The sequence below is a fragment of the Hippoglossus stenolepis genome, chromosome 12, assembly GCF_022539355.2.
Source record: "Hippoglossus stenolepis isolate QCI-W04-F060 chromosome 12, HSTE1.2, whole genome shotgun sequence".
Classification (NCBI taxonomy): domain Eukaryota; kingdom Metazoa; phylum Chordata; class Actinopteri; order Pleuronectiformes; family Pleuronectidae; genus Hippoglossus; species Hippoglossus stenolepis.
In genome coordinates, this window is record NC_061494.1 from 19,106,302 (window position 1) to 19,128,191 (window position 21,890).

Below are 21,890 nucleotides of genomic sequence, written 5' to 3' on the forward strand. Positions count from 1 at the left end.
TTTCATTCTTAAATTCTGAATCTAAATCCAAAGTTTCTTTTTGCAGTAATTGTACAGTGACTGTAACACAAAGCCTTCACTTCATTGACTTGTGCCTCTCTCTTTCTCAGTGATCAATGTCATGGTTGACCCAGATGGGACACTGGATGCCCTGGCCAGCCTCGGCCTGACCAGCCCCACCACCCCTACCAAGCCCCTAACCGCCAAAACAACCTTCCCCTCTGCCACCAGCCCTGGGTCTGTGACCCCTGCCAAAGAATCACTGCCGGAGATCCTCCCCGGGCCGGGAGGATCAACAGCCTCCGCCAGGGTTCAGGCTTCATCTGCCAGCAAAGAGGAAACTGCTCGAGAGCCCATTGTGGGTCTGGGGTTAACAGGAGTCGGAATGCACTTCGCGCGCATACGGCCGAGTGGAGAGGAGGCCATCGCACAGAAGTGAACTTGAACTTTCCCTGAAATCCAGGTTATGTGAATAAACATGAGTCTGGACTGCAGTTCTGGTGGCTCATAAATCAGTGTTAACAGCAAGGAGGCAGGTATTTTACTTTTTTTTGCCAGAACAGTTGCCATTCTGCTGACTATACCACTCTAGCATTATGGATACAAAACCGAGATAATTTTTGCAGAAGTGTTGCCAGATGAGACCAGAGAAGTGCTTCAACTTTCCACTCGACTGGCTAAACCCCAAATGAGGCACCATGGATGTACCCTGAACAGAAACTGACCCGTGACTGATTTGGATATTTGTCATGTGAGCTTTCCAACCTTTTCACGCTTATCGGCCAACCCGACCTCAAGATGGACATAACGCTACCTGACGGCTCTCTCAGTGGACAGATCTCTGTGGCTGTACAGTCTCCACTCTCCCTCCAGTCTTCTCCTCTGGCCTTCTCCACGTGTCAGGACCCCACCCAAACTGAGGGCATGCCTTAAAACACATCCTCGATAGTAGCAGTGTAAACCCCCGTGTCCCATCAAATAATATACCAGACAACTTTTAAGATTTTAATACAGTAATTTCAGACGAACAGAATGCATTGTAACATAACACTCACAAAAGATGTTTTATTTAAACTATGACGAAATGCAACACTGCAATAATTTATTAGCTCTTCTTTAGTACACAGAATATTTCAGCAGCCTTAAGTAACCACCCTGATAAAGTACATAAACAGTCCTGAATCCGTTCACAAATTTAGCAGAGTTACAAAAGTTTTATACATTTCACGACTAACTGTCCGTCCATTGAATCATCATCGACCAGGACTTGTAGTGCCTCCTTCACCAGTTGTCTTTTACTCTCTCCTTCCCTTTCCTTTCCCTCCCAGTAGTTGGAAAAAAATGTTTGTCGCTTTAGTAGCATGTACTGGACAGAGATCAAAAGTCTGTGTCGATCTCACTGAAACTGAATAGTAACAGCCTTTGGGAAACCAATGATCATTTTCAGCCTAAATTATCACTTACCAAAGTTCACCATTTTCTTGACCCTGTCAATTTCAGACAGTAGAGCCATCTTGAAATTCATCTGTTGTGCAAAAGCGGACAGTTCAGTTCATATTGTAAATTTGAGATGGAAGTTCACCTTTTTTCTCTGAATGTCAGTCAACAAATCATGGATTCATATATTGAACCACTAGTTTAGTCATCGCTGCCATATCTGTGACACAGCTCTTAGCCTTTTGCTATAGAAAGCCCACTCGAGTATCCTATGATTTCCAATTGGCTTTTTTGTACTTCTTAGTCACGTTTTCTTTAACTCACACTTTCCCATCCTGCTGCCAAGTTTTGTGGAAATCTGTTCGGTAGTTTTTGCGTAATCCTGCCGACACAAACAAACAAATGAAGAGGAGTGAAAACGTAATTACCTCTTTGGCAGAGGTGATAAACTAAATCTGTGTATTTACAGAAGGTGCTTTGTTCTGTTTCAACCAGTGGGTGAGGTTAGAATTACAAACAGTAAAGTGAAACTCTTTCTCATCAACTCTTCCCTTATTTTCACAGGGACTCTTCATTTTCTCTCTCCAGCTTCTCGTCTGTGTCCTAGAGTAAGATGACTTAAAGGCAGTGTGTTAGTAGATTTTCTCAGAAATTAGGTACCAGAATACAAGTTCATTTCCTTCTCCGTCTACTGTACAATGTCTTTCAATGCCTCAAAGTGCCCATTTTGACTAGAGCAGGGCATTGATTAAAAGATCTAAAAAAGATGTAGCTGTCTAAAAAAAAAAAAATCTTATTTTGCACATCAGATTGTTTTTTTTGTTTTCATACAAAAATAGTGAAGAAACGGTGAGAGGCTGCGTCAAATGTCACGTGGTTTGATAAATGAAAATCTGAAGTGACTGCCTTTCCTCTCTGGAACTATTCTGTCTGTACAAAGCTTCTAATTGTGTTAATTGTCCCATTTTATCAAAAAAAAGTTAAAAAGAAAGTAAAAAAACTGTAATTAGGGGACTGTGAATGCTAGGTACATGTTTATTTGTTAAATTCTACGTGTCATCTGATCCGTGTCAGTTTTTTTCTCTCGGCATTTTTGTAAAGAAAAGACACCATTTTATTTATTTATTTTTGTTTTAATATTTTGTGGATGTTTCATGTGTTTTATATTTGTTCAACTATCTGCATTGTTTCTTACTGTTAATAAAAACAGAGCCATTCACTTGTTTCTGTTCTCACTTGACTGGACACTGAACATTTCAATTCAAGAGCAAGAAAACACGACTCTCTCTGTTGTTGTGAAGTGTATTTTATTACTATGAGTGATTTCCCAGGTTTCCTTTGACACGTGACGTCAAGTTTCACATGCAACTTGATTTAGTCTAAATCGAACAGTGCTTGTTTGCAGACTAACAGACATGCACAGGATGGCAGGATGGATCTGTGCCGGGTGGCGGAGGTTAGCCAGGGGGCCACTTCATGGTGCGTCCACCCAGGACGTGGACGTGGATGTGGTAGACGGACTGGCCTCCATCACACCCGTCATTGATGACGATTCTGTAGCCGTTGGACAGACCCGCATCATGAGCACACTTTTTGGCGACTATCAACAAGTGGCCCAACAACTGAGAGACAGAGAGAGAAGAATTTATGAATGACTCCGCAGTGGAAAAGCAAACAGACACAAATAAACATGAAGGACTAGATGTTCAGACAAGCATTACGTTGGCTGTAAAGGATGCCATCTAGTGGCCACTGATAGAAAGTTGTTAGACAAAACAAAAAGTAAAAGGGATCACACTCACTGCAGCATCCGTCTCCTCTGCTTGTGCCAGCTGAACGATTGGCTTTTTAGGGACGACGAGGATGTGAGTGGGAGCTTGAGGAGAAATATCAGGGAAGGCTACACACTGAAACACAGAAGAACAAATTCAGAGGAAGAAGTCAGCCTCTGCAGACAGATGTGACAAATGCAATAAATACTCGGTCTGTACCTTGACTGGCACTTTAGAAGTTTATGTGTTAGGTCCACACACACACACACACACACACACACACACACACACACACACACACACACACACACACACACACACACACACACACACACACACACACACACACACACACACACACACACACACACACACACACACACACACAGCATATTTATGCATCTTTGTGTTGCATTCAGACTCTCAAAGATGCAAGAGAGAGGACAGATGGCTTGAAAGAGGAGGGACAGTAGCCATCTTTGCCAACGTGGAAAAATAATCACCCGACTTTCAGCCTCCTACAAATCCACTCCTGCGTTCTCTCCCCAGGCAGCTCAACACCCAACCACACCCCAATTTGGGTGGCTCCTAGAATAGCAGGGTGGGTCAACAGCCACTGACACCAAGGACCCAAGAGGCCTTTTAGGTGAGATGTCTTCAAGAAACACAAGCAAGTCCAGATGCCACCGTGCACTTATACATCATCTGAAGCTACCCTGGTGCAGTAACCATAGTAACCACTACACATCATGACGAGGCTATCTACACTGCAGATATTTTTCTTTTCTCTCTTGCACAGTTTTAAAGCAGTGTTGTATTATGTCACATGTCAGCTTGTTGTCAACAATCTGACCGGACCAGTATTTCCTGATTATAACCTCATGAGTGTGGATGATCTGTGGAGCTGCGTCACACGTCCACTCCTTTTCTAAGTGTTTAAATTTAACAATGCATGAATACAGTGCAGGGGAAACCAAAACTATATGAATATGCCCTGGTCTGATATTATCTGTCATTGTCTTTGACTATGACACCTTAAATATGTCAAATATGTAAACTAAGGTCCCTTGAAGGCTATACAAATATAAGTTATTATTATGTCTAAATATGAAACCGGTGGCTTCACATTTAAAGATTAGATTCCTGCAGTGACCCAGTTCTGACTGGTTTCATTCCACAGACCACATGAACAATAACAAATTAATGAGCTCCACTTGGCACAATCCAGTCTCTGGTGTTTACTCACAACATTCTGCACAAAAAGTATTTTTATGTCAAATTTTTGTTTCCTATCTTTATATTTATACTTGCACAAATAATAACCACAGAGAATTCCTTGCATGTGTAAACCTGCTTGGCAATAAAACCGGATTCTGGTCCTGATGCAGGGTTTAGCTGCAGGAAACGGGACGTGGCCCAGAGTCATAGTCAGGTGGAGATCCAGCTGTGTGCAGATGTGAAGTAGCTGCAAACGGAACATGGGTCTCATGCAATGTTACTTCCCACTGCCTCCTCTGCATTAAACTACTTTCTGTGCTCAGTGTGCAAACTATGAACTGCACACTTCTATACTTTAGCGCAGAGCTAACGCCAGCTAGCTTAACTGCAGTGCCCGCTGCCCACGTGACACTCTTTACACGCAAACCTCCTCTCGGTGTAAAAATCGAACGCCTACCTGCTCGTCCTCATACAGGAGCTTCACGGGAATCTCCTTGCGTATGATTTTACCAAATATCGTGTCTCCGCCCGGCTGAGCGATCTGTGCTTTCGCCGTTTCGTCAGCCATGTTGCCGCAGATGAGAGCAGAACTACTACCGCACGCGCTTTGACTACAGAAACGCGTCATTTTTACAAGTCCGCCCTGATTGGTCGACGCAAATATACTTCCTGCACCCCGGAAGTGGGTTTAAAGAAGTCAAGATGGGGACTCGCGTGAAGGTGAGGAGCCGTGTTTTTATAAGAAATAACATGTTTGCAACAATGTTCCCTGTGGTTCCTTCTGCAGGTTTCACCACAGACACGTCGGTTTGCTTGTTGTTGTAAATCTGCAGCTGAAAGGTTATTAGCTGACAAGGGAAACCACGACAAACAATCACACTAACATGATAATACGAAGATTCAAGTGAAACACATGAGTTCAAGTGAAGGTGGCAACAGCAGTGAGAGAACATGTTTGTTCAAAATGTAGAGAACAGCTGGTTGGTTTGTTCGTGGAGAAGCTGGAGACACTAAAATCCAGGCTGTGGTTCGGCTCCACAACATTAAACTGTACTTTATTTAGTGTTTATGGTAAAACCCACCTCTTCTGAACTGTTTCTAACGTGTGATTATTGTATTTTATATCTCTAGTTACTCGCTTTTATTTGAGTTCTCTGTTATGACCTATGCAAAGTGTCTTTGAGCACTGTTTTAAAGCGTAATGTAAATAATATGTATTATTATTGTTATTATAAGGGGTTTGTTTCTACATCGTAGGTGAACAAATTCAATAGAGTATGCATTTTGTTTTTCCTCCATTTTCTTTAATTTAATTCTTATTAAAATAATTAAAAGTACAGTTAGATTGCTGATCAGGATTTCAGTAGTAAATCAACATTGTGTAGTTTTATGCTGAGGAGAAGATGGAGGATATCCACGGCTGCTTCAGTTCATGTAAGGTGACTGTTTGTGTGAACGCAGGTCCTGAGCGTGTTTAAAGCGCTGCACAGAACAAGGCAGACTGTATTCAAAGACGACAACAGAGCACTGACAGGTGAGTTGTGTCTGATTTTTTTTTTTTTAACAAACAGTGAATAACTCAGTGCAGGGTCTGCAGCATCAACTTCATAACTGTGGTTTCTTCCATTAGCTGCAAAGTTAAAGATCAATGAGGAGTTCCGGAAAAACAAAGATGAAACGTCAGGAGAAAACATTGCGAAGGTACAGTGTCCGTTTCTAATCCAGCATTTATACTCTGCCAATTCAAATTCACAGAAGTGCCATGACTTGCACAAGGATGACTGAAGGGGGGTCTCCAATGCAGAGGCCCAGGGGCCAAAGGGGTCAGGATGCCCCTATACCAGACATTTCTTTTTAGAAAGTAATAGAAAGAAATCTATCAAAAGAAGGAAACCCTGGTTATATTTTTGCTCTAATCCTGAGCCGAGTCATTTTACAAATAACAACTGCTGATTTAAAAAGTCCAATATAGTATACAACAATATATATTTCATAATTCATAAAAGTGAGGACTCCCGCAAGGATACAGAATTATTACACTGATTTAAATGAGATCATCACAAAATAGTTTAAAATTCAAGCACCAACAGCAGCACTTTAGATTCATGGTCATTCTGCCACTGAAAACGATAAACAGTGGAGCTGCTGCTATGTTTTTATGGGGGACATTTGACATGTTTGTGCAGCGGGGCCCAGTTGTCCCCTAATCCTCCCACTTGTCCAGGACGCCCTGAAAATCTCTTCTGCTTTTACAGATGATCAAAATGGGCTCAGATGTGGAAGCTGTTCTTCGACAGACCGTGTTACAAATGAAACATGTCGGAGATGACACGCTACGTATGATGACCTTCTGCTCCTCCCCTGCCCTTTTTAATGCTAGAATCTAACATGTGTTATGCAAAGAATATACATCATAAATCTCTCAGACCTATCACAATAATCAGACTTTTTAAATGATATGCACTTGCTGAGTTTTTTCTCTCACTCTTCTCTTTCACAGTGCTCGTGCCCAGAGAGAGCCTCCTACTAGAAAATGTCCCCTATTGTGACCAGCCCAGGAAAAAGTCATGACATATTAAATCTTTCTCGCCCAAAACATGAGACTCACCGTCATCCATCTGCAATTTAAACTATTTAACCAGAACATTTCAAGTTGAAGATCATCTCTACATGAGGAAATGCCTGTTCTTGATTCACTGCTGGTGTCGGCTGTTCTGTTGTAAGAAATCAGTGCTGCAAACTGGATTATGTAGTTTCATGTGTAGTGTTTTGTCAAATGTTATTTAAATGTTTTCATTTCATATGGAAATATTGTGCCTAATTTCCAGCAGCTTGTTGTGATCCTGAAATCAGTGAAATTGCTGCTACTGAAAAATAAATGTATCACTGCGTTCTTATTAAAGAGGAGGATTCCCAGTCTGACTTTGCTTTGTCTTATACCTCGAACTAATAACAATTATAAATCAATCTAACAAGGTGGAATCTCAGTGCAAAGACCACAACAACAGCTTTCAGGTCCTTTCACATCAAATAAGCACATTTTATCAGATTAATTCCATTTGAACCTGAGATTAAAAAGCATCAGCTATGACACTTAACAGAGGGAGAACACGTATTAACACATGTTTTGCATGTAACAGAAAATCGAACAAGCAAAAAGATGCAACAGATTTTACTTTTCATAGCAGCCAGACTAAAAATATCTGTCTTCTGTCCCCTGAAGTTTCCACATAGTTTGTGCCTAGAAGTTTACAACACTAGGGTATAGAGTTGTTAAGTAAACATTTGTAAACTGCTTTTTAAGTGATATCAATATTTGAATAAATCAACTGAGCACAGTAAAAAGTGAACTCTAATAACTTAAAATGCCCCCAAATCCTTGTTTTGTCAATAAAAGGTGATATCTTGACGAAAGCACTACATTTCCCACAATGCCCGTCGACCAAGAAAGTGTATTACACCATCAACATGCGCCGTTACCGCGGCAACGCTTCTGACGGCTTCCCCTTGTTGTAGCCGTTTAGCTAGTTTCTCAACGTTTGGGAGTAAAAATATCGAATTCGATGCCAAAATTAAGGTAAAAAAAACAACTTCACGTGGTCGCCTCCATGTTTATTTGTAACTTTCTCTCAGAAATTGTCGGAAGCTTGAGTTTTCTCCCGTGTCCGTCAGCTCCGACACGCTGTGGGAGCAGGCGGCGGCCGAGGTCCGCCACCGGGAGAGCGGAGCCGGGCAGGAGGCCGGGGAGGAGGCCGGGGAGGAGGCCGGAGGAGAGACGCTCAGCGAGAGGAGCGTGTTTCTGATGGGGAGCAAGTCGGGGGTGAGTCTCCATCATCGTCCCGGACCACAGACGGTTGTGCTACCTTTGTTTTTAACTACCTAAGTTACTGGTAGTAACCTCGCCTGTGCTTTATTAACAGGGTAAAACGTCCATTCTCCTCCGGTGTCTGGACAGGTGAGTACACGTGTGGTGCAGATAACCAGCCCCTCATCTCAAATCTAGGAAATCTACCGTCACTTTAAAACCTCCATGAAGACCTATGTCAAAGAGACAGATCACCCAGGACAGACTCAAATAGTCCAGTAGTGGTCTCTGCTCAATAGCCCTCAATCAGGTTCAACCACGTCTTACTGTCCTCTTCAGAGAAAGGAGATGATGACACGACACAAAGTCTGTGGATAGATTGAGCTGTTGCCTAACAATATGTTTGTCGATGTTTGTAAATCACCAGGGACGAGCCATCCAAGCCAACCCTGGCACTGGAATACACCTTCGGCAGACGGGCTCGAGGACACAGCACAGTAAGGAGGTGTAGTCAGTTCTGGAAGGATTGGTCTAGTCTCTTTAAAATGGGATAAATACACACAACTAACTGTTTAATGGCAACTCCCAGTACTCAAGCACACTTACCACAATGCACCATGCTCACTGTCAGCTGGTGGGTCACTGTCACAATTGGTTTTCCATCAGTAAATCCCCCCCACTTCTTTACAGTCAATGCTGCGTAAAACTGTAGCGTGTGTACAGTTCACCATAACTTGTAATGACTTGAAATCACAGCATGGTGGTTTTCCTCCTTCAGCCCAAAGACATAGCTCACCTGTGGGAGCTGGGAGGAGGGACCTCTCTGTCAGACCTGGTCCAGATCCCCATCACTCCTGCCAACATCAGGTATGTCAGTCACACACATTCCTGACATTACACTGTTTGTATATATTCTAGATATTATGTATGTTTTTTTATAGCATGTTTTTTGAACAGCAATGTCCTGCCAGTAAAATAAATAACAACAATCTCTTTTTTAATATCCAGGTCTTTCTCTGTCATCCTCGTTCTGGACCTGTCTAAACCCAACTCCCTGTGGGGAACCATGGAGAAGCTGCTGCAGGCCGCCCAAGCTCAGCTGGACAAAGTCTATTCGCAGGCACAACAAGCAGAGAAGACCAAAGCTGGGGCCAAACACCAGCCGTCTGTCCACCCAGCAACACGTGTCTTACCTAAAGATTATCCTGTAAGACATCGACTCATTACACTTTCCATTTTTTAAACATGATACCTGCCCAGATATGTCTCTCACTGTCTAGGAGGTTGTCCTGGCTAACATGTCAATGTGTTCCCTATTCTCTCTTCCCTGTTTTCACTGTTAACTGTGTTACCAGGACAGAGAGCTGATCAGCCCCTTTCCCGTTCCCCTACTCATCATTGGCAGCAAGTATGACATCTTTCAGGTGAAACAGTTTAAACCTAATAGATTCTTTCACAATATCACTTTCACATTCTGTTGAAATAACACGAATGAACCCAGCTTTACCAGGCACAGAAGATGTTGAAGTTTGGTAGTTAATAGTTAGACAGGTGTAAACTGAGGCTGCTGCCTGTTGTAATATCATCTGTTTGTTTTTGCAGGAATTTGACTCTGACAAGAGGAAAGTGGTCAGTAAAACGCTCCGTTTTGTTGCCCACTACTACGCTGCCTCTCTAATTGTGAGTTTAAAAATGTTCCGTCCTCTTTTTTTTTTTGTTTTCTCTTGCAATTGATTCCATCCATTCAATCGACTGCTGTTTCTCCACGTTTCCACTTCTTACTCATTTTCTTTCTGTTCCTGTGACGATTTGTTTTTCATCAGTTCACCAGCATCAAGTTGGAGAGCCTCATGTCAAAAACCAAGAGCTTCTTCTCCCACCTGGCCTTCGGTGTGGACAGAGGGTGAGGAGCACTACACACCATTGGGCTCAAACTAGTATTGAATATGAAGAAGTGCCACTGCCAAGTTACTCTGTCAATAATACTTGGTGGACTTCCCAATTGCATTTTGCATTTATACTTAAGCAGGGCTATGAGCAATTATATAGCATACAAATAGGATTTATCAAGCATTTGTATGTACATTTCATTATTATGAAAGATTTTAAAGAGACCAGCCCAAATGGAGTAAATGGTTTATACATTAGTTCACACCTAAGTCATTATTTCAAACAAATTAAATTGAATATGTTTCTGCACATTTTATCTAGTTTAAAATTTTAGTTGTTTTTCTTCCTTTTTAAAATGTGACCAGGAAAACTGTGTGTTGTGACTCCACCAAGCCTCTCGTCATCCCAGAAGGGTCTGACTCCTTCAGTCAAATAGGTGAGACCAGCACCACCCAGTGGTAAAAAGCAGTAATGCACGCTCCCAAGTTTTGCTGTATTGACGGACATACACCTGCCTGGACATTTGTTGACTTAACCAGGGCTGACTTGAATTGTTCGTTAAATAATCCTCCTGTTATTTTAGGCAGTCCTCCTGCTGCTGATGTGGACATAACTTCTCTGCACGCCAAAAACCCAAAGGATCTCTGGAAGAAAGTCTACGAGCGAGTTTTCCCCCAAGAGGTAGCTCAGTCACTGGGACACTCTTTGTCTTTCAAAATGCAACTGAAGAACATTAACACCCTCACACAGAACAGCCATATTCACATGCACTGACTGGGTGCACGTGAAACTCAGTATTACCTATTATGAATATGCTTGTTTACATGAACAAGGGGCGTCTTTACACAGTCAAATTTAAATCTGTCTCATCAGAGTACCGGCGAACAGAGGGAACTAAAGGATCCAGCCAAAGACCCACAGTACAGCGTGCCTCAGATTGATGCCATGAGAGCCCAGAAAGACCAGGTACAACACCTCCACCAATCATGTTCCCCCACAGTATTACTTTAAATCGGCACAATTCTGAATACTTTAATAAAACCCATCATTCCCCAGTGAATCTGGACAGAATGTGCTCCTGCAATTAGTGTTGAGATTAATCAGTATTCATGAAATATTCCTGTTTACTTATCGGTGGTGTGACCTTGACCTTTGACCTACTTGTCAAACAACTATTAATTATTAATGATCAATTATACAGAAATGAAAAAACACTAAAGGAAGAAATGAAGAAGAGTTACATCTATAACATGGGGCCACATTTTCTAGCTGATTAAGTGGTTAGATTTAATAAAAACAGAGACAGAGTAACATTTCAGCCATAAAGCAAGGGGCCTATAGTTAGTATATTTGTTATCCTGTATTTATATATTTGTACTGTGATATTTTATCACTGCTGTTCGCTGTGATATTAAGGTTTTCCACTGTTTTCTACTGTCTCTTCACCACCTCTGTCTCAAACGAGGCTAATGTTCTAAAGTAACCTTCTGTCCGATAGTATCCTGTAGGTAGTAGTGTTCCTGCAGCCGCATCATTAACAGCCTGTGATATCTTCTGAGGTGATAAAGTCAGAGATTGGGTGTCATCCTGTTGATCTGCGCTGGAGGACACTCTGGCACTTGAACTGCAGTAACCTGCTCAAGTCACAAACACAGATCGTACATCGTTATCGGTGACTGACTCTGGCTCATCCTGCTCTTCCATTGGATGTTATCATCAGATGATTGTTCTGGGGATCCAGTCAGAGAAATGGAGTAAAGGTTTATTCCACCTCAGTGGAAAGATTAAAGTAGTTTAAACAGATATGAATGTCAGGACAGATTGTGAACAGATATATTTTATATGAACTAATCCCAGTCTTAACTTGTGTACCTTTAAGACTTGACCAACTAGCGGAAATATCAAAATAGCCAGGTGACCTATGGATCGTGATGAAGCCTCAATCAATGTTTAATGTCAGGAGTCCTGCAAGTGTTCACCTACATGTACACAGTACCCTAAATCTGCAGATATACGTGTTAACTATTATAATATATATAAGTATTAGTGTGATATCATATGAGTTTTAAGGCATCTCAGTGTTTTTAGCAATTTTTAAAAAGGATTCTCTCATTCTGTCGGCGGCACCTGTCTTTCAGGAGTTGGATCAGTATAAGAGAAATGCGGCCAAGTCGTGGAAGGGATTGGAACTGGAGACCTGAGAGATCATCAGCTTCTTGGTCCCACACATACAACACATGTACATTTTTGCATTATTTATTTCTAGGGTGTCAGTTGTTGTTTTTTCTTCTTATTTGTTGATTCATACAACTTGTACACATCTACTTTTTCTTTTAACGTTACAAAACTACTTTTACAGTTTAGTGATGATAAAATGTGTTTTGTAAAATAAACAATTTTACATTATTACTGTAGCTATTATTGTCTCTTAATAAAACACAATAATCACAATATATGAACAAAGTAATACAAGCAATACACGAGCGACATTTTGACAGTGTGAATATTCCTCTGATACAAAGTAGACTGAATTATACTGGTGATATATATAGTATTAAAAGACTTTGTTTACTTTTATATTAAAAACAGTAATTTAACAACAGTGGAAATATTGATTGTTCCAGTCAGAAACTTCATCTTTGAACTATGCAGAGCTGCAGGTTCAATCTGTCTCTGTTGTTTTAAGGTACTTGCTGGTATTGGGACCACTCAGGTGGTTTAATGCCATAATCTCTCATAAGTATACAAAGTACACATATACAAACTATACATTCTTTAAAACTATACAGTTATATTTCTTGAATGTTAAAGGATTAAGTGCAAATGCAGATGATGTGTTTGTAAGTCAACATGGTCTTACTGTAAATACTGTGCTTTAAATCTGTCGTTGGATCATCTGAACAAAACTCGGTCGATGTCTGTGGTTCTAGTGACGTACGAGCTTGTCTCTGATCTTGAAGCTGATCATCCCGAGCAGCAGGAGGGCAGGGAGGAAGGAGTAGAGCAGAACAAAGTCGAGTGTGTATCTGGACAGAGCGCCTGGATAGCCCTCATCGATGATCTGACTGCCGTGGGTGACCAGACAGGCTCCTGGCAACGGTTTGGAAATATCTGCAACACAACACGTCACAAGGCCAATAAGTCTCCCTCGGCGTGTCCTGCCAAGTGTCCTTGAAGTATGAACCCACTCTAGAAACCAATCTCAAAAAGAGCATCAGATAAAATGTCAAACTGATAAGTAGAAATCGGTGCCTGCCAATATTGAATCTTTAATTTCTTACATTCAGTTTCCAGTTCATTAGGTACATCTAGTAATATAAATACGAAAATACAAAAGAAGTGTGTGTTCTCTTTAGGCAATGATGGCAGGTAAAAGTTTTTTAACTGATGGAATGTCAATCACTTTATGGCCATAAATAATAAATAAATAGCGTCCGTATTTAAAATTGTGTGACAGTAAAAATTGGAACAGTGTTTATAAACATATGAAAGTAAAACTCGTGCTGGAACCGGCTGGAACACAGTGTTTGACCTTTTGATACAAGTTAATCAAGTAAAAATTACTATGATTTTCGACCTCATTTCATTCGGATGGTAGGTGGACAAACCGGATGGTCCCAGGGTTAGAAAAAAACAACGTACTGCATGTGAAGTCGAGTCCGTCGAACTCGGTGACTATGAGCAGCTCACAGCTGTACTTCTGGAAGGTCAGGTAGCTGAGCCACTGGAAGACCTCCGGCATCTGCTTAGTGCTTCTGTTGAGTGGAGGAGGAAAGGAAAGTGTGTTACTGGTGCTACTGGACATGTCAGTACCATTATTTACAGTGAAGACCTGACAAGGACTTGGCAAACAAGTAACTTCAAGTTAATAAATAAATTAAGAATATTGGTGTCTCACCTTAGGAAGCCGGATCCCACACAGATCCCTGCGATATTGAGCAGAGCCACACCAGTGTTGACCATGTTCGGGTCTTGGACCACTCCCAGTAACACCACAGTCAGCAGCTCGCCTGCAGAACAGAGACATAGTCACAGCCAGAAACATTGGAAATATGACATTAAACAAATTAAAGTGTTAAAGGATAATAACTTTAGAGATAAGCACTTGTTATTTTCCTATTGAGAAAATCGCTGTAATGCTTATGAGCTCTTATTTGTATCAGCTCACCTATAATGTGTGGGACGAGGACCACAGCAGTGAAGCACAGGAACCGTACGGTGTCGGGGTGCATCCCCACCGTCCTGAGAGGAATCCAGGCAGAGAGTTAAAATACGAGTTAACGCTCAGAGAGGTTGATGCACAGAACTCATCCACACTTTGTACCGACCAGTATAGGAAGGAGGTGAAGATGACGACACTCAGGATGCTGAGCGGCAGGATGTGGAAGATGTAGGCCAAGAACATTTGCCATTTACTGTACAGACCATCCTGACTCTCCTGGTCACTGATGGCTCGCAGCGCCGGGACTGTTGAGGACAAACGGAGAGGAGACAGAATGAGAAAGACAAAGTGAGTGAGTGAGACCGAATGAGAAATGGAAGATTTAGTGATGGGATAAAAGCAAGTGAAGCTGAATAAAAAAAGAGCTGCATTATTGAAACATATAATAATGAATGTTTCTTTATCGCTTCTCTACAACAGAATCACTAGTGAAGCGATCTGATCCGTCTTTATCGTGTGAACTCATCCTGTCAAAGTTCCAGATTTGCTGGTGTTCTCGGTTTTTATCCAGACATCTTCGTAAAAGCGTTTCTGGATCCTATCAGCTGTTGTCCATGAGAGTCAAGGTCACCATGATAGCCCCACTCATTTACCTCTGGCTGTTTGGGTGCTCATGGAGTGCTTTTAATTACCTTTTAAATTCCAATGTGACTCCTGCTCAGCCCAGTCTCTTATCACATCTCTTATCCTCAGTATCTGTAACAGCTAGAGCCCTAAAGCGGAGATTTGAGACTCAGCTGTTAACTGAGAAATGCATTAAAGAGATAATCAACTCTCACATAGCCAATAACACTCGCTAGTTAAATATATAATCTTTTAAATTATAGTGTGTACAAAGCTTATGATGAAACAGATCCTATATATATAATAATAATAATAATAATAATATTTTATTTACACTGCTTTAACCCCATTTTCAATAGGAAACTGACACTGAGATTAGACAATGAGTTTTGACTGCGTAAACACAGAGATAAACCTCACAGAACTTTAGAATAATTATTTGTCAAATCCCCCAAATCACATAAAGCTGTTAACATAGTTTACACAGCACTGGTTTCTCTTAAAGAACCCAGTGATGGTGGTTTGGGTTCTTAGTGAAGTGGATGTGGTTGAAACGAAGCTGGGGTTCAGCTTTGTTTCGTCCCTTTGTGCCTGTAACATGTGAGTGTGAGTGTTTGTCTTCGTTCAGGGTTACTACAACTAACAGCAGCTATAAATACCAAAACTATATGACAGTGAGAGACACAAAAACAAGCAAACATAGATAATACAGTAGTATATAGGTGCTATAGGTCTGTGGGTTAAAAAGGCACTTGGGTTTATTGTGCTTTAAATGGAGTAAAGGTCACTCTCCCTTTTTGAACTGCACATGTCAAACGACTGGGTAAATCCAGTGGGAACCAGACAGCAAATAACAAAAGGTTTACACATCAGTTTTTGTGCAAATCATTTAGAAACGGAAGCTCCTCTGTTGGAAAACTTATATTTTTTCTGCTGACAGTTGTTCTAATCTATAAAACTCAGATAGATTAACTCACAACCTTTAGCTTGATCTTTTAATCTGACCCAACAGCGACGCTCAAAGTAAATGGAATCTCTTATGACTCTTCCACCGAGCGGAACCCAAGCTAGACTACACACAATTTTTTGCTGAAGGGATGGAAAAAATACTGCAGGCATCAGACTCTTTCACCTCCTGAACAAGAGATAAGTGAGCTTACACAGCCGAGATAAAGACGCTTCAAACATGCTGTTTAACGAAGATAGTGCATCGCTCCTACTAAGGTAATAGAGCACACGCACTTCAGAATGTCCCTGAAGTCATCATGTCCACCTCCTGTAGATATTTACTGGGTGATGTTATCACACACATGCTGTTTGATGGACTGTAATGGAAACATTACGCAACTGCGGAAATGATAGAGCTCACTTCACGGTTATGTTTTGTCCTTTTTGTCTCTAATATTAAAGTTAAGGTTGCAATCAATTTAAGTGGAAAACAGAACCACAACAGTAAATGGAAGGAAACATTTTGAAATGATTTAACTAGAGTGGGAGTCAGTGGAGAGCGAACCTCCGCCCAAGGCCCAACAGGCCCCTTATTAAACCACATTTAAATTAACTAGATCCAGATTTATATTTGGATCTGCAGCGAATTGCACACAATCATAAATATCAGGCCCTTAATCATGCCTGATTCTTTTCATCAAGATCCTGGAGTAAACAGTGTTTCTCCCCCCCCCAGGTATAGATGTGTGGGAGGAACTCACAGAGTGCCACAGCGTTCAGCATGCCAGTGTAGGGCGAAGCACCGATGCTCTGATAGATGATGCCGATGCGGTCCTGCACCGCTCCCTTGGAGACGTCGAGGTCCAGGTGCATGACGAAGAAGGCCACGAAGAGGCCGTAGATCAGGTTCTGAGACAGACGCATCAGAACGCCCATCCGGTCTCTGGAGAGGTTTCTTGCAGTCCGCCTGCACGCAAAACACACACAGAAAACACAGAAACACAAGCCTACGCATTTAGTGAGATGAAAGGAAGAATAATCTTTTGTTGACATTACTTGGCCTTATTAAATTGAGCTACCTAATGCCCTGCAAAAGTTGAGATCTAGTTATATATGATTTTTGAAAAGCAGAGATAGAACTCAATGAAAAAAGATCATATCATTTATTTAGTTTATGGACAATATCCACATACACTTTGGTATTGAAGAGCTGCTCGGCACTGACCTGAGCAGAACCTCCAGTTTGGCTGCACCGTTGGGTGACTCTTTGCTCTTAAAGGGGATGACTGGTTTCTCCTCCCGCTGCAGGCTCTGCTCTATTTTTCCCAGCATGCTTTGGTAGATGTCCGACCTCTGGTAGGACGACGTGATCTCGTGCATGCGACTGAACGTGGCCGCCTCCCTCTCACTGCTGCGCGTGTCCACTGAGGTGAAGTCGACTGTTTCACATCACAGCAGTTTGGATATTTTAATGAACGTGCTCCACAGGCTTCATTCTTTCAGATACTGCATAGATGTACTGTTCATATTCTGTATTTCTTTGTGTTTAAACGAATGAAATAATCCAGGGGTTGAATACTACACTGTACCGTAGATGTCAAAGGGGTTGCAGTAGTCTGGACACTCATATCCACATTGACTGAAGAAGTCCACCATCTCTCCTGGCTGCCCACAGAACACCAGCTCTCCACGGCTCATTATAGCGATCCTGCTGAACACCTGGGGGACAAATGCACACAGACACACACAGACACACACACATAACAAGGTGAAATGGCTTCTGAAGTACATCTGATGCTTATGAGACTTCAGCAATCTGTGTCAGACAAATAACGCTCCTATAATTGGTACAGTTACTATCCCTGCATTGCAGCTCAGCATAACACAGGCCGTGGAAACAAAAAGAGGAGATTACTCATTAAAAATGCTGTAACTTTTGACGTTTTTTTGTATTTTGTCCTACTTGTCTTTCATTAATATTTCCCTAGAAATAGATTTTGACCAATATGAAGAACTCCAAAAACTGTTTCAATGTACATGTGGACTTGTGGATATTGTGACATAAGAAATAAGTGAGTCTATCATTTTAAAGAAGTTTTAGTCGGGTCTCTCTCCTTTCTCCAGTTCATCCCTCAAACTCACCCTGAAGAGCTCGGAGCGTGGTTGGTGGATGGTCACTATGACGATACGGTTCCTCCGGGCCAGCTGGGCCAGGAGCACCACAATCTGATTGGCGGTCATGCTGTCCAGGCCAGTGGTCGGCTCATCCAATAGGATCACCCCTGCAACGACATCACCCCCCAATGACACCATCAGCCCCCCCGAGCAAGTTCGACACACGTTGAAACATTGAGAACAAGAGAAAGACACGACAATAACTTTTTCCTTCTTTTAAGTTTGGAACTTTTTAAATGTACTTTTTATTAAGTGGCACATGCAGGACTCTCAGCGGGCCGACTCAACTTATGAAGATAAGTGAGTTCTTTTTTTTTTTAGTTAATTACTCTAATTAGGACAATTAAAAGATTGCCTCTTTGCTTTATGGAAGCAGAGTGGAATTAGCAGATGCTTTAATTGTGAGATTAATTCATTTCCTGGTTGATTGGAGAGGCAGCGAATGGGAACTCCTCATTACTCTGTGTGCGACTGTGTGTGTGTGTGTGTGTGTGTGTGTGTGTGTGTGTGTGTGTGTGTGTGTGTGTGTGTGTGTGTGTGTGTGTGTGTCCATGGCTATTCTAATCCTGAATGAGGACTGAGACCCTTCATCCTCCCTCGAGGATTGTAGACCTGATAAACTATACCTGGGATAAGCACACACACACAAAGAGGTGAGTCTCTGCTCATTTCCCTTTCTGGTGTGATAACCCAGCCTTTCATTACCGTTCTCCATCTCTCCCTTCATCCCCTTCTGTGTCCTTTTCCCATTCCGCTCTTTCTTAGATCCCTTTGTTTTTCACATGAGTGGACTTCCAAAAGTCCGGAGTTGAACTTTCTCATCCTGACTCTTCCAAGAGTCTGTGTATGAGATATATTCACCTAATGTCTTAAACATTATCTCTCTGATATCGTGTGCTCGAGGCTCTTTTTGAATAATCATCGTCCCATATGTTTCAAAGCTCAATTCAGCTCTAATGCATCGGTGTATCGCCGCAGTATCTTCTCGTTTAAGTTCCTGTATTTCTCCTGAGGCATATCCCAGCCACAGAGGTATACTCACTTGGGTCCTGAAGTAGCTGGCTGGCGATGGAGACCCTCCTCCTCTCCCCCCCAGAGATCCCTGGGAAAATACGACCTCCTATAACACTACGGGCCACGTGACTCAGACTCAGCTCGGCCATCGCGGCGGAAACCTGCACAGAAGCAAGAGGCCAAAGGGTCGGAGATGAGATAGTTAGATCTTGTACCTTTTCAAATATTTCCACCTGATTCAGATCTTCTCTTTTCAGTGATATAAAGATATAAATTCTGGTTCTCCACACCCAGGCCTTTCGTCTTCTTTGTGTCCTCGCCTTGGCCCAAGTGGGACGACAAGTCTAGAAGAAGAAAACTCACAAAGCAGAAAGAAGACGCTCTCAAAACTCACCTTTTTCTTGATCGCTTCGGCCGAGTGCTTCCGCAGAGCGAGCTGGGCCGTGTATGTCAGCGTCTCCTCCACTGTCAGATAACTCAACAAATTATCACTCTGACGGAGACAAAGAGAGAAGGGGAGAGGACAAGATAGTGAGGATGAGGCAGAACAATATATCACATGGTTTTTTCATCCTCATAGAAGATAAGATGGAAACATTTATTTTGTAGCTATTTGGTAAAACCTTCCTCCAGTTTTACAGAGAACAGACCTCCCTCACCACCTCCGTCTCACCGGTGTGTTCACCAGTAATCAAACTACAGTATATCTTGAAATTTACTGGTGTGACTGGCATGAAATTTGTGTTTTGCTTCACTTTTCTAATTCTGATTCCACAGCCTTAGAGTCAATATCCTCAAATCTCAGCAGCATCTTTGCACATCCATTGTATGTTCATATATGCATAAAACCAACTATACCTTTGCACGAGACATGTGCAACACACACACAAACACACACACACACACACACACATTGCTTGAACCCTCTGAACCGCCTTGCCTGCCTCAATTAACACGTGGCACCTCCCAGTCCCACTTCTCCTTAGTCTCTCTTCTGAATGACTTTAATATCAGCAGCTCATATCACCTCCTCATCTTCAGCTTAGCAAGGGGAGTTAATGACGAGGCTTAGAGAGCCGGGGAGGCAGCGTGGGGGGGGGGGTGTGTGTTATCAGCGAGAGGAGAGAGATGATTTGAAAGGAAGCGAGGCCAGTTTTACACCAGTGTTTTTAATTCGGGCCGTGGATACACTTGAGCACCTCTCATTGAGAGATTAAGTGTATGAGGAGGCTATCAAGGGTTTTAAGTTAATTTCATACAGAGGCCGGGAGGAACCTTTCAGGAGTTTGTGTTTTTAAATGGTGGTTAGTAGAAACCACAGGCAACTTAAACACATACAAACCGTCTGCATGAGGCCACTCACACGTGACACTGTCGGGTAAAGTCTAACCTGATGTCAGTGTGTGGTCAGAACTCGGCCAAAGTGAAATGTGCATGTGTTTGGACGGGATCAGGTGCTTTTAACTTCTGACTAAAGAGGAAACTCACTGCACTACATCTCATCATCATTTGAAAATTATTTCTGTGTCTTGTCAGGTTTGGTGTGTGTGTTCTGTACGACATGTTTGTGTGATTCTGTGTGTCACCTGCAGAACGTAGGAGAAACAGTCCTGATACTCTTCCCTCTTCAGTTTCCGGCCGTTAATGAAGATCTCACCCAGCAGAGTAGCTCGGTGGCCGATCCTCCCCGAGATGGCGTCTAACAACGTGGTCTTTCCTGAGCCTTTACAACACAGACACACACAAATAAGTACATATGTGTACACAGTCATTTGTTTTAGATTTGTATTCACACTGTTTGGGTTCTCTTTTAATTGTGAAGACTGGACACATGAGCAAACATATATCTTCTCTTGGATTCAGTGTCTAATACCTTAACAACTCTTTCATCAGAGAATGCTCTTACAATTGAACCACTGTTGATATCAAATAGATTTTTACTAATTAAATGTCTTTGTTTAAACATTGGACTGAGCGGAGGGTGGACCTGAATTTCCCAGTATGCCCATGATCTGCCCGCTGTCTACGTGGAAGGAGACATCCTTTAGGATCTGACGAGTCCATCGCTTCCTGTAGGAAGGTAAGTCCCACCATGGACCCACACGCTCACTACAAAACACAGACACACACACACACACACACACACACACACACACACACACACACACACACACACACACACACACACACACACACACACACACACACACACACACACACACACACACACACACACAAACAAGGGCATGAGCAACATTTTTCACAGAACTGAATCAATCCCCACTCAAACTGATCACCATATATCTAAATATAAATATAAATCTACAGTATTAACAATCAGAAATGTGTTTTATTTTATGCTACAGCCTCGAGGCAAAGAGTTGCATGTGTCCATTTATTTCCAGGAGCCATAGGAACAAACCACACAACCATTAAACTAAGCTTGACCCACGCACTCTGTGTGATTGTCTCATCTTCTTGCACTGTGTGTTTGTGCAGCAGTTACCTGACTGTGTAGGAGATGTTGCTGACGCTCAGAGAGCAGGAGGGCTCCGATCGCTCCTCTCTATCGTCCTTCCACACATTCCTCTTCTCCTCCGACACAAACTGGAAGGATTCTTTAACGTTGCTCCTGTTCTCTAGTTCCTCCGCCTGCACCGACTCAATTTTGTACATGTCTCTGGCCCGTCTGTCGCAAACAACATCCAAACGACAATTGTATCAAGTCCGTCTCAGATCAGTGTTTTCATATCCACTAGTAAACAGCGTGCAAAGCTCTGAACTGGAGTTCTCTTACAGTCCGAGCCTTTCTATCTCTGCCTTCATTCCCTGTACGAAGCAGAAG

The 21,890-nt window shown here is 42.2% G+C and overlaps 5 protein-coding genes across 13 annotated transcripts in view; 3 read left to right on the forward strand and 2 right to left on the reverse strand.

The window, feature by feature from the left end:
* cep170aa (centrosomal protein 170Aa) overlaps nt 1-2,656 on the forward strand; it is a 36,127-nt gene extending 33,471 nt beyond the window's left edge. For all 9 annotated transcript variants that reach the window (XM_035172020.2, XM_035172019.2, XM_035172023.2 and 6 more), the window contains one exon: nt 111-2,656. In XM_035172020.2, coding sequence (XP_035027911.1) covers nt 111-439 — 329 coding nt within the window. In that variant the 3' untranslated portion in view covers nt 440-2,656. The remainder of the gene's footprint in view (nt 1-110) is intronic.
* A 69-nt stretch (nt 2,657-2,725) lies between these two features.
* On the reverse strand, nt 2,726-5,043 carry hint1 (histidine triad nucleotide binding protein 1). The gene is made up of 3 exons (XM_035172029.2): nt 4,885-5,043; nt 3,240-3,344; nt 2,726-3,059 (listed from the first exon to the last, which is right to left on the reverse strand). Exons 1-3 carry the CDS (start codon nt 4,993-4,995, stop codon nt 2,895-2,897), a joined length of 381 nt encoding a protein of 126 aa, XP_035027920.1. The 5' UTR covers nt 4,996-5,043; the 3' UTR covers nt 2,726-2,894.
* Nucleotides 5,044-5,076: 33 nt separating this feature from the next.
* Nucleotides 5,077-7,346, forward strand: lyrm7 (LYR motif containing 7). The gene is made up of 5 exons (XM_035172030.2): nt 5,077-5,147; nt 5,889-5,961; nt 6,058-6,128; nt 6,683-6,764; nt 6,928-7,346. The coding sequence occupies exons 1-5, from the start codon at nt 5,130-5,132 to the stop codon at nt 6,996-6,998; spliced, it is 315 nt and encodes a 104-aa protein (XP_035027921.1). The 5' UTR covers nt 5,077-5,129; the 3' UTR covers nt 6,999-7,346.
* A 551-nt stretch (nt 7,347-7,897) lies between these two features.
* Nucleotides 7,898-12,528, forward strand: dync2li1 (dynein, cytoplasmic 2, light intermediate chain 1). Its single transcript, XM_035171728.2, has 13 exons — nt 7,898-8,004; nt 8,100-8,247; nt 8,348-8,382; nt 8,660-8,729; nt 9,011-9,099; nt 9,241-9,439; nt 9,588-9,656; nt 9,835-9,912; nt 10,056-10,135; nt 10,488-10,558; nt 10,706-10,803; nt 10,996-11,088; nt 12,261-12,528. Exons 1-13 carry the CDS (start codon nt 7,991-7,993, stop codon nt 12,321-12,323), a joined length of 1,107 nt encoding a protein of 368 aa, XP_035027619.2. The 5' UTR covers nt 7,898-7,990; the 3' UTR covers nt 12,324-12,528.
* abcg5 (ATP-binding cassette, sub-family G (WHITE), member 5) lies at nt 12,363-21,870 on the reverse strand. The gene is made up of 14 exons (XM_035171727.2): nt 21,552-21,870; nt 21,033-21,154; nt 20,632-20,768; nt 19,440-19,538; nt 19,074-19,206; nt 17,999-18,138; nt 17,446-17,575; nt 17,082-17,295; nt 16,618-16,823; nt 14,451-14,589; nt 14,291-14,364; nt 14,021-14,132; nt 13,765-13,877; nt 12,363-13,233 (listed from the first exon to the last, which is right to left on the reverse strand). Exons 1-14 carry the CDS (start codon nt 21,719-21,721, stop codon nt 13,049-13,051), a joined length of 1,974 nt encoding a protein of 657 aa, XP_035027618.2. The 5' UTR covers nt 21,722-21,870; the 3' UTR covers nt 12,363-13,048.
* Nucleotides 21,871-21,890: the final 20 nt, after the last annotated feature.

Excerpts from the sequence above, each read along its gene's own strand:
- hint1 (XM_035172029.2), bottom strand. The coding sequence starts at position 4,995 with ATGGCTGACGAAACGGCGAAAGCACAGATCGCTCAGCCGGGCGGAGAC. Across the intron at positions 3,345-4,884 it reads TCCTGTATGAGGACGAGCAG|TGTGTAGCCTTCCCTGATAT; the intron begins GTAGGCGTTCGA and ends TCTGTGTTTCAG. Across the intron at positions 3,060-3,239 it reads CAGAGGAGACGGATGCTGCA|TTGTTGGGCCACTTGTTGAT; the intron begins GTGAGTGTGATC and ends TCTGTCTCTCAG.
- lyrm7 (XM_035172030.2), top strand. Across the intron at positions 5,962-6,057 it reads CGACAACAGAGCACTGACAG|CTGCAAAGTTAAAGATCAAT; the intron begins GTGAGTTGTGTC and ends TTCTTCCATTAG. Across the intron at positions 6,129-6,682 it reads CAGGAGAAAACATTGCGAAG|ATGATCAAAATGGGCTCAGA; the intron begins GTACAGTGTCCG and ends CTGCTTTTACAG.
- dync2li1 (XM_035171728.2), top strand. Across the intron at positions 8,248-8,347 it reads TGATGGGGAGCAAGTCGGGG|GGTAAAACGTCCATTCTCCT; the intron begins GTGAGTCTCCAT and ends CTTTATTAACAG. Across the intron at positions 10,804-10,995 it reads AGCGAGTTTTCCCCCAAGAG|AGTACCGGCGAACAGAGGGA; the intron begins GTAGCTCAGTCA and ends CTGTCTCATCAG.
- abcg5 (XM_035171727.2), bottom strand. The coding sequence starts at position 21,721 with ATGTACAAAATTGAGTCGGTGCAGGCGGAGGAACTAGAGAACAGGAGC. Across the intron at positions 19,539-20,631 it reads GTTTCTCCTACGTTCTGCAG|AGTGATAATTTGTTGAGTTA; the intron begins GTGACACACAGA and ends TGTCTCCGTCAG. Across the intron at positions 18,139-19,073 it reads CCAGCTACTTCAGGACCCAA|GGGTGATCCTATTGGATGAG; the intron begins GTGAGTATACCT and ends ATGTCGTTGCAG.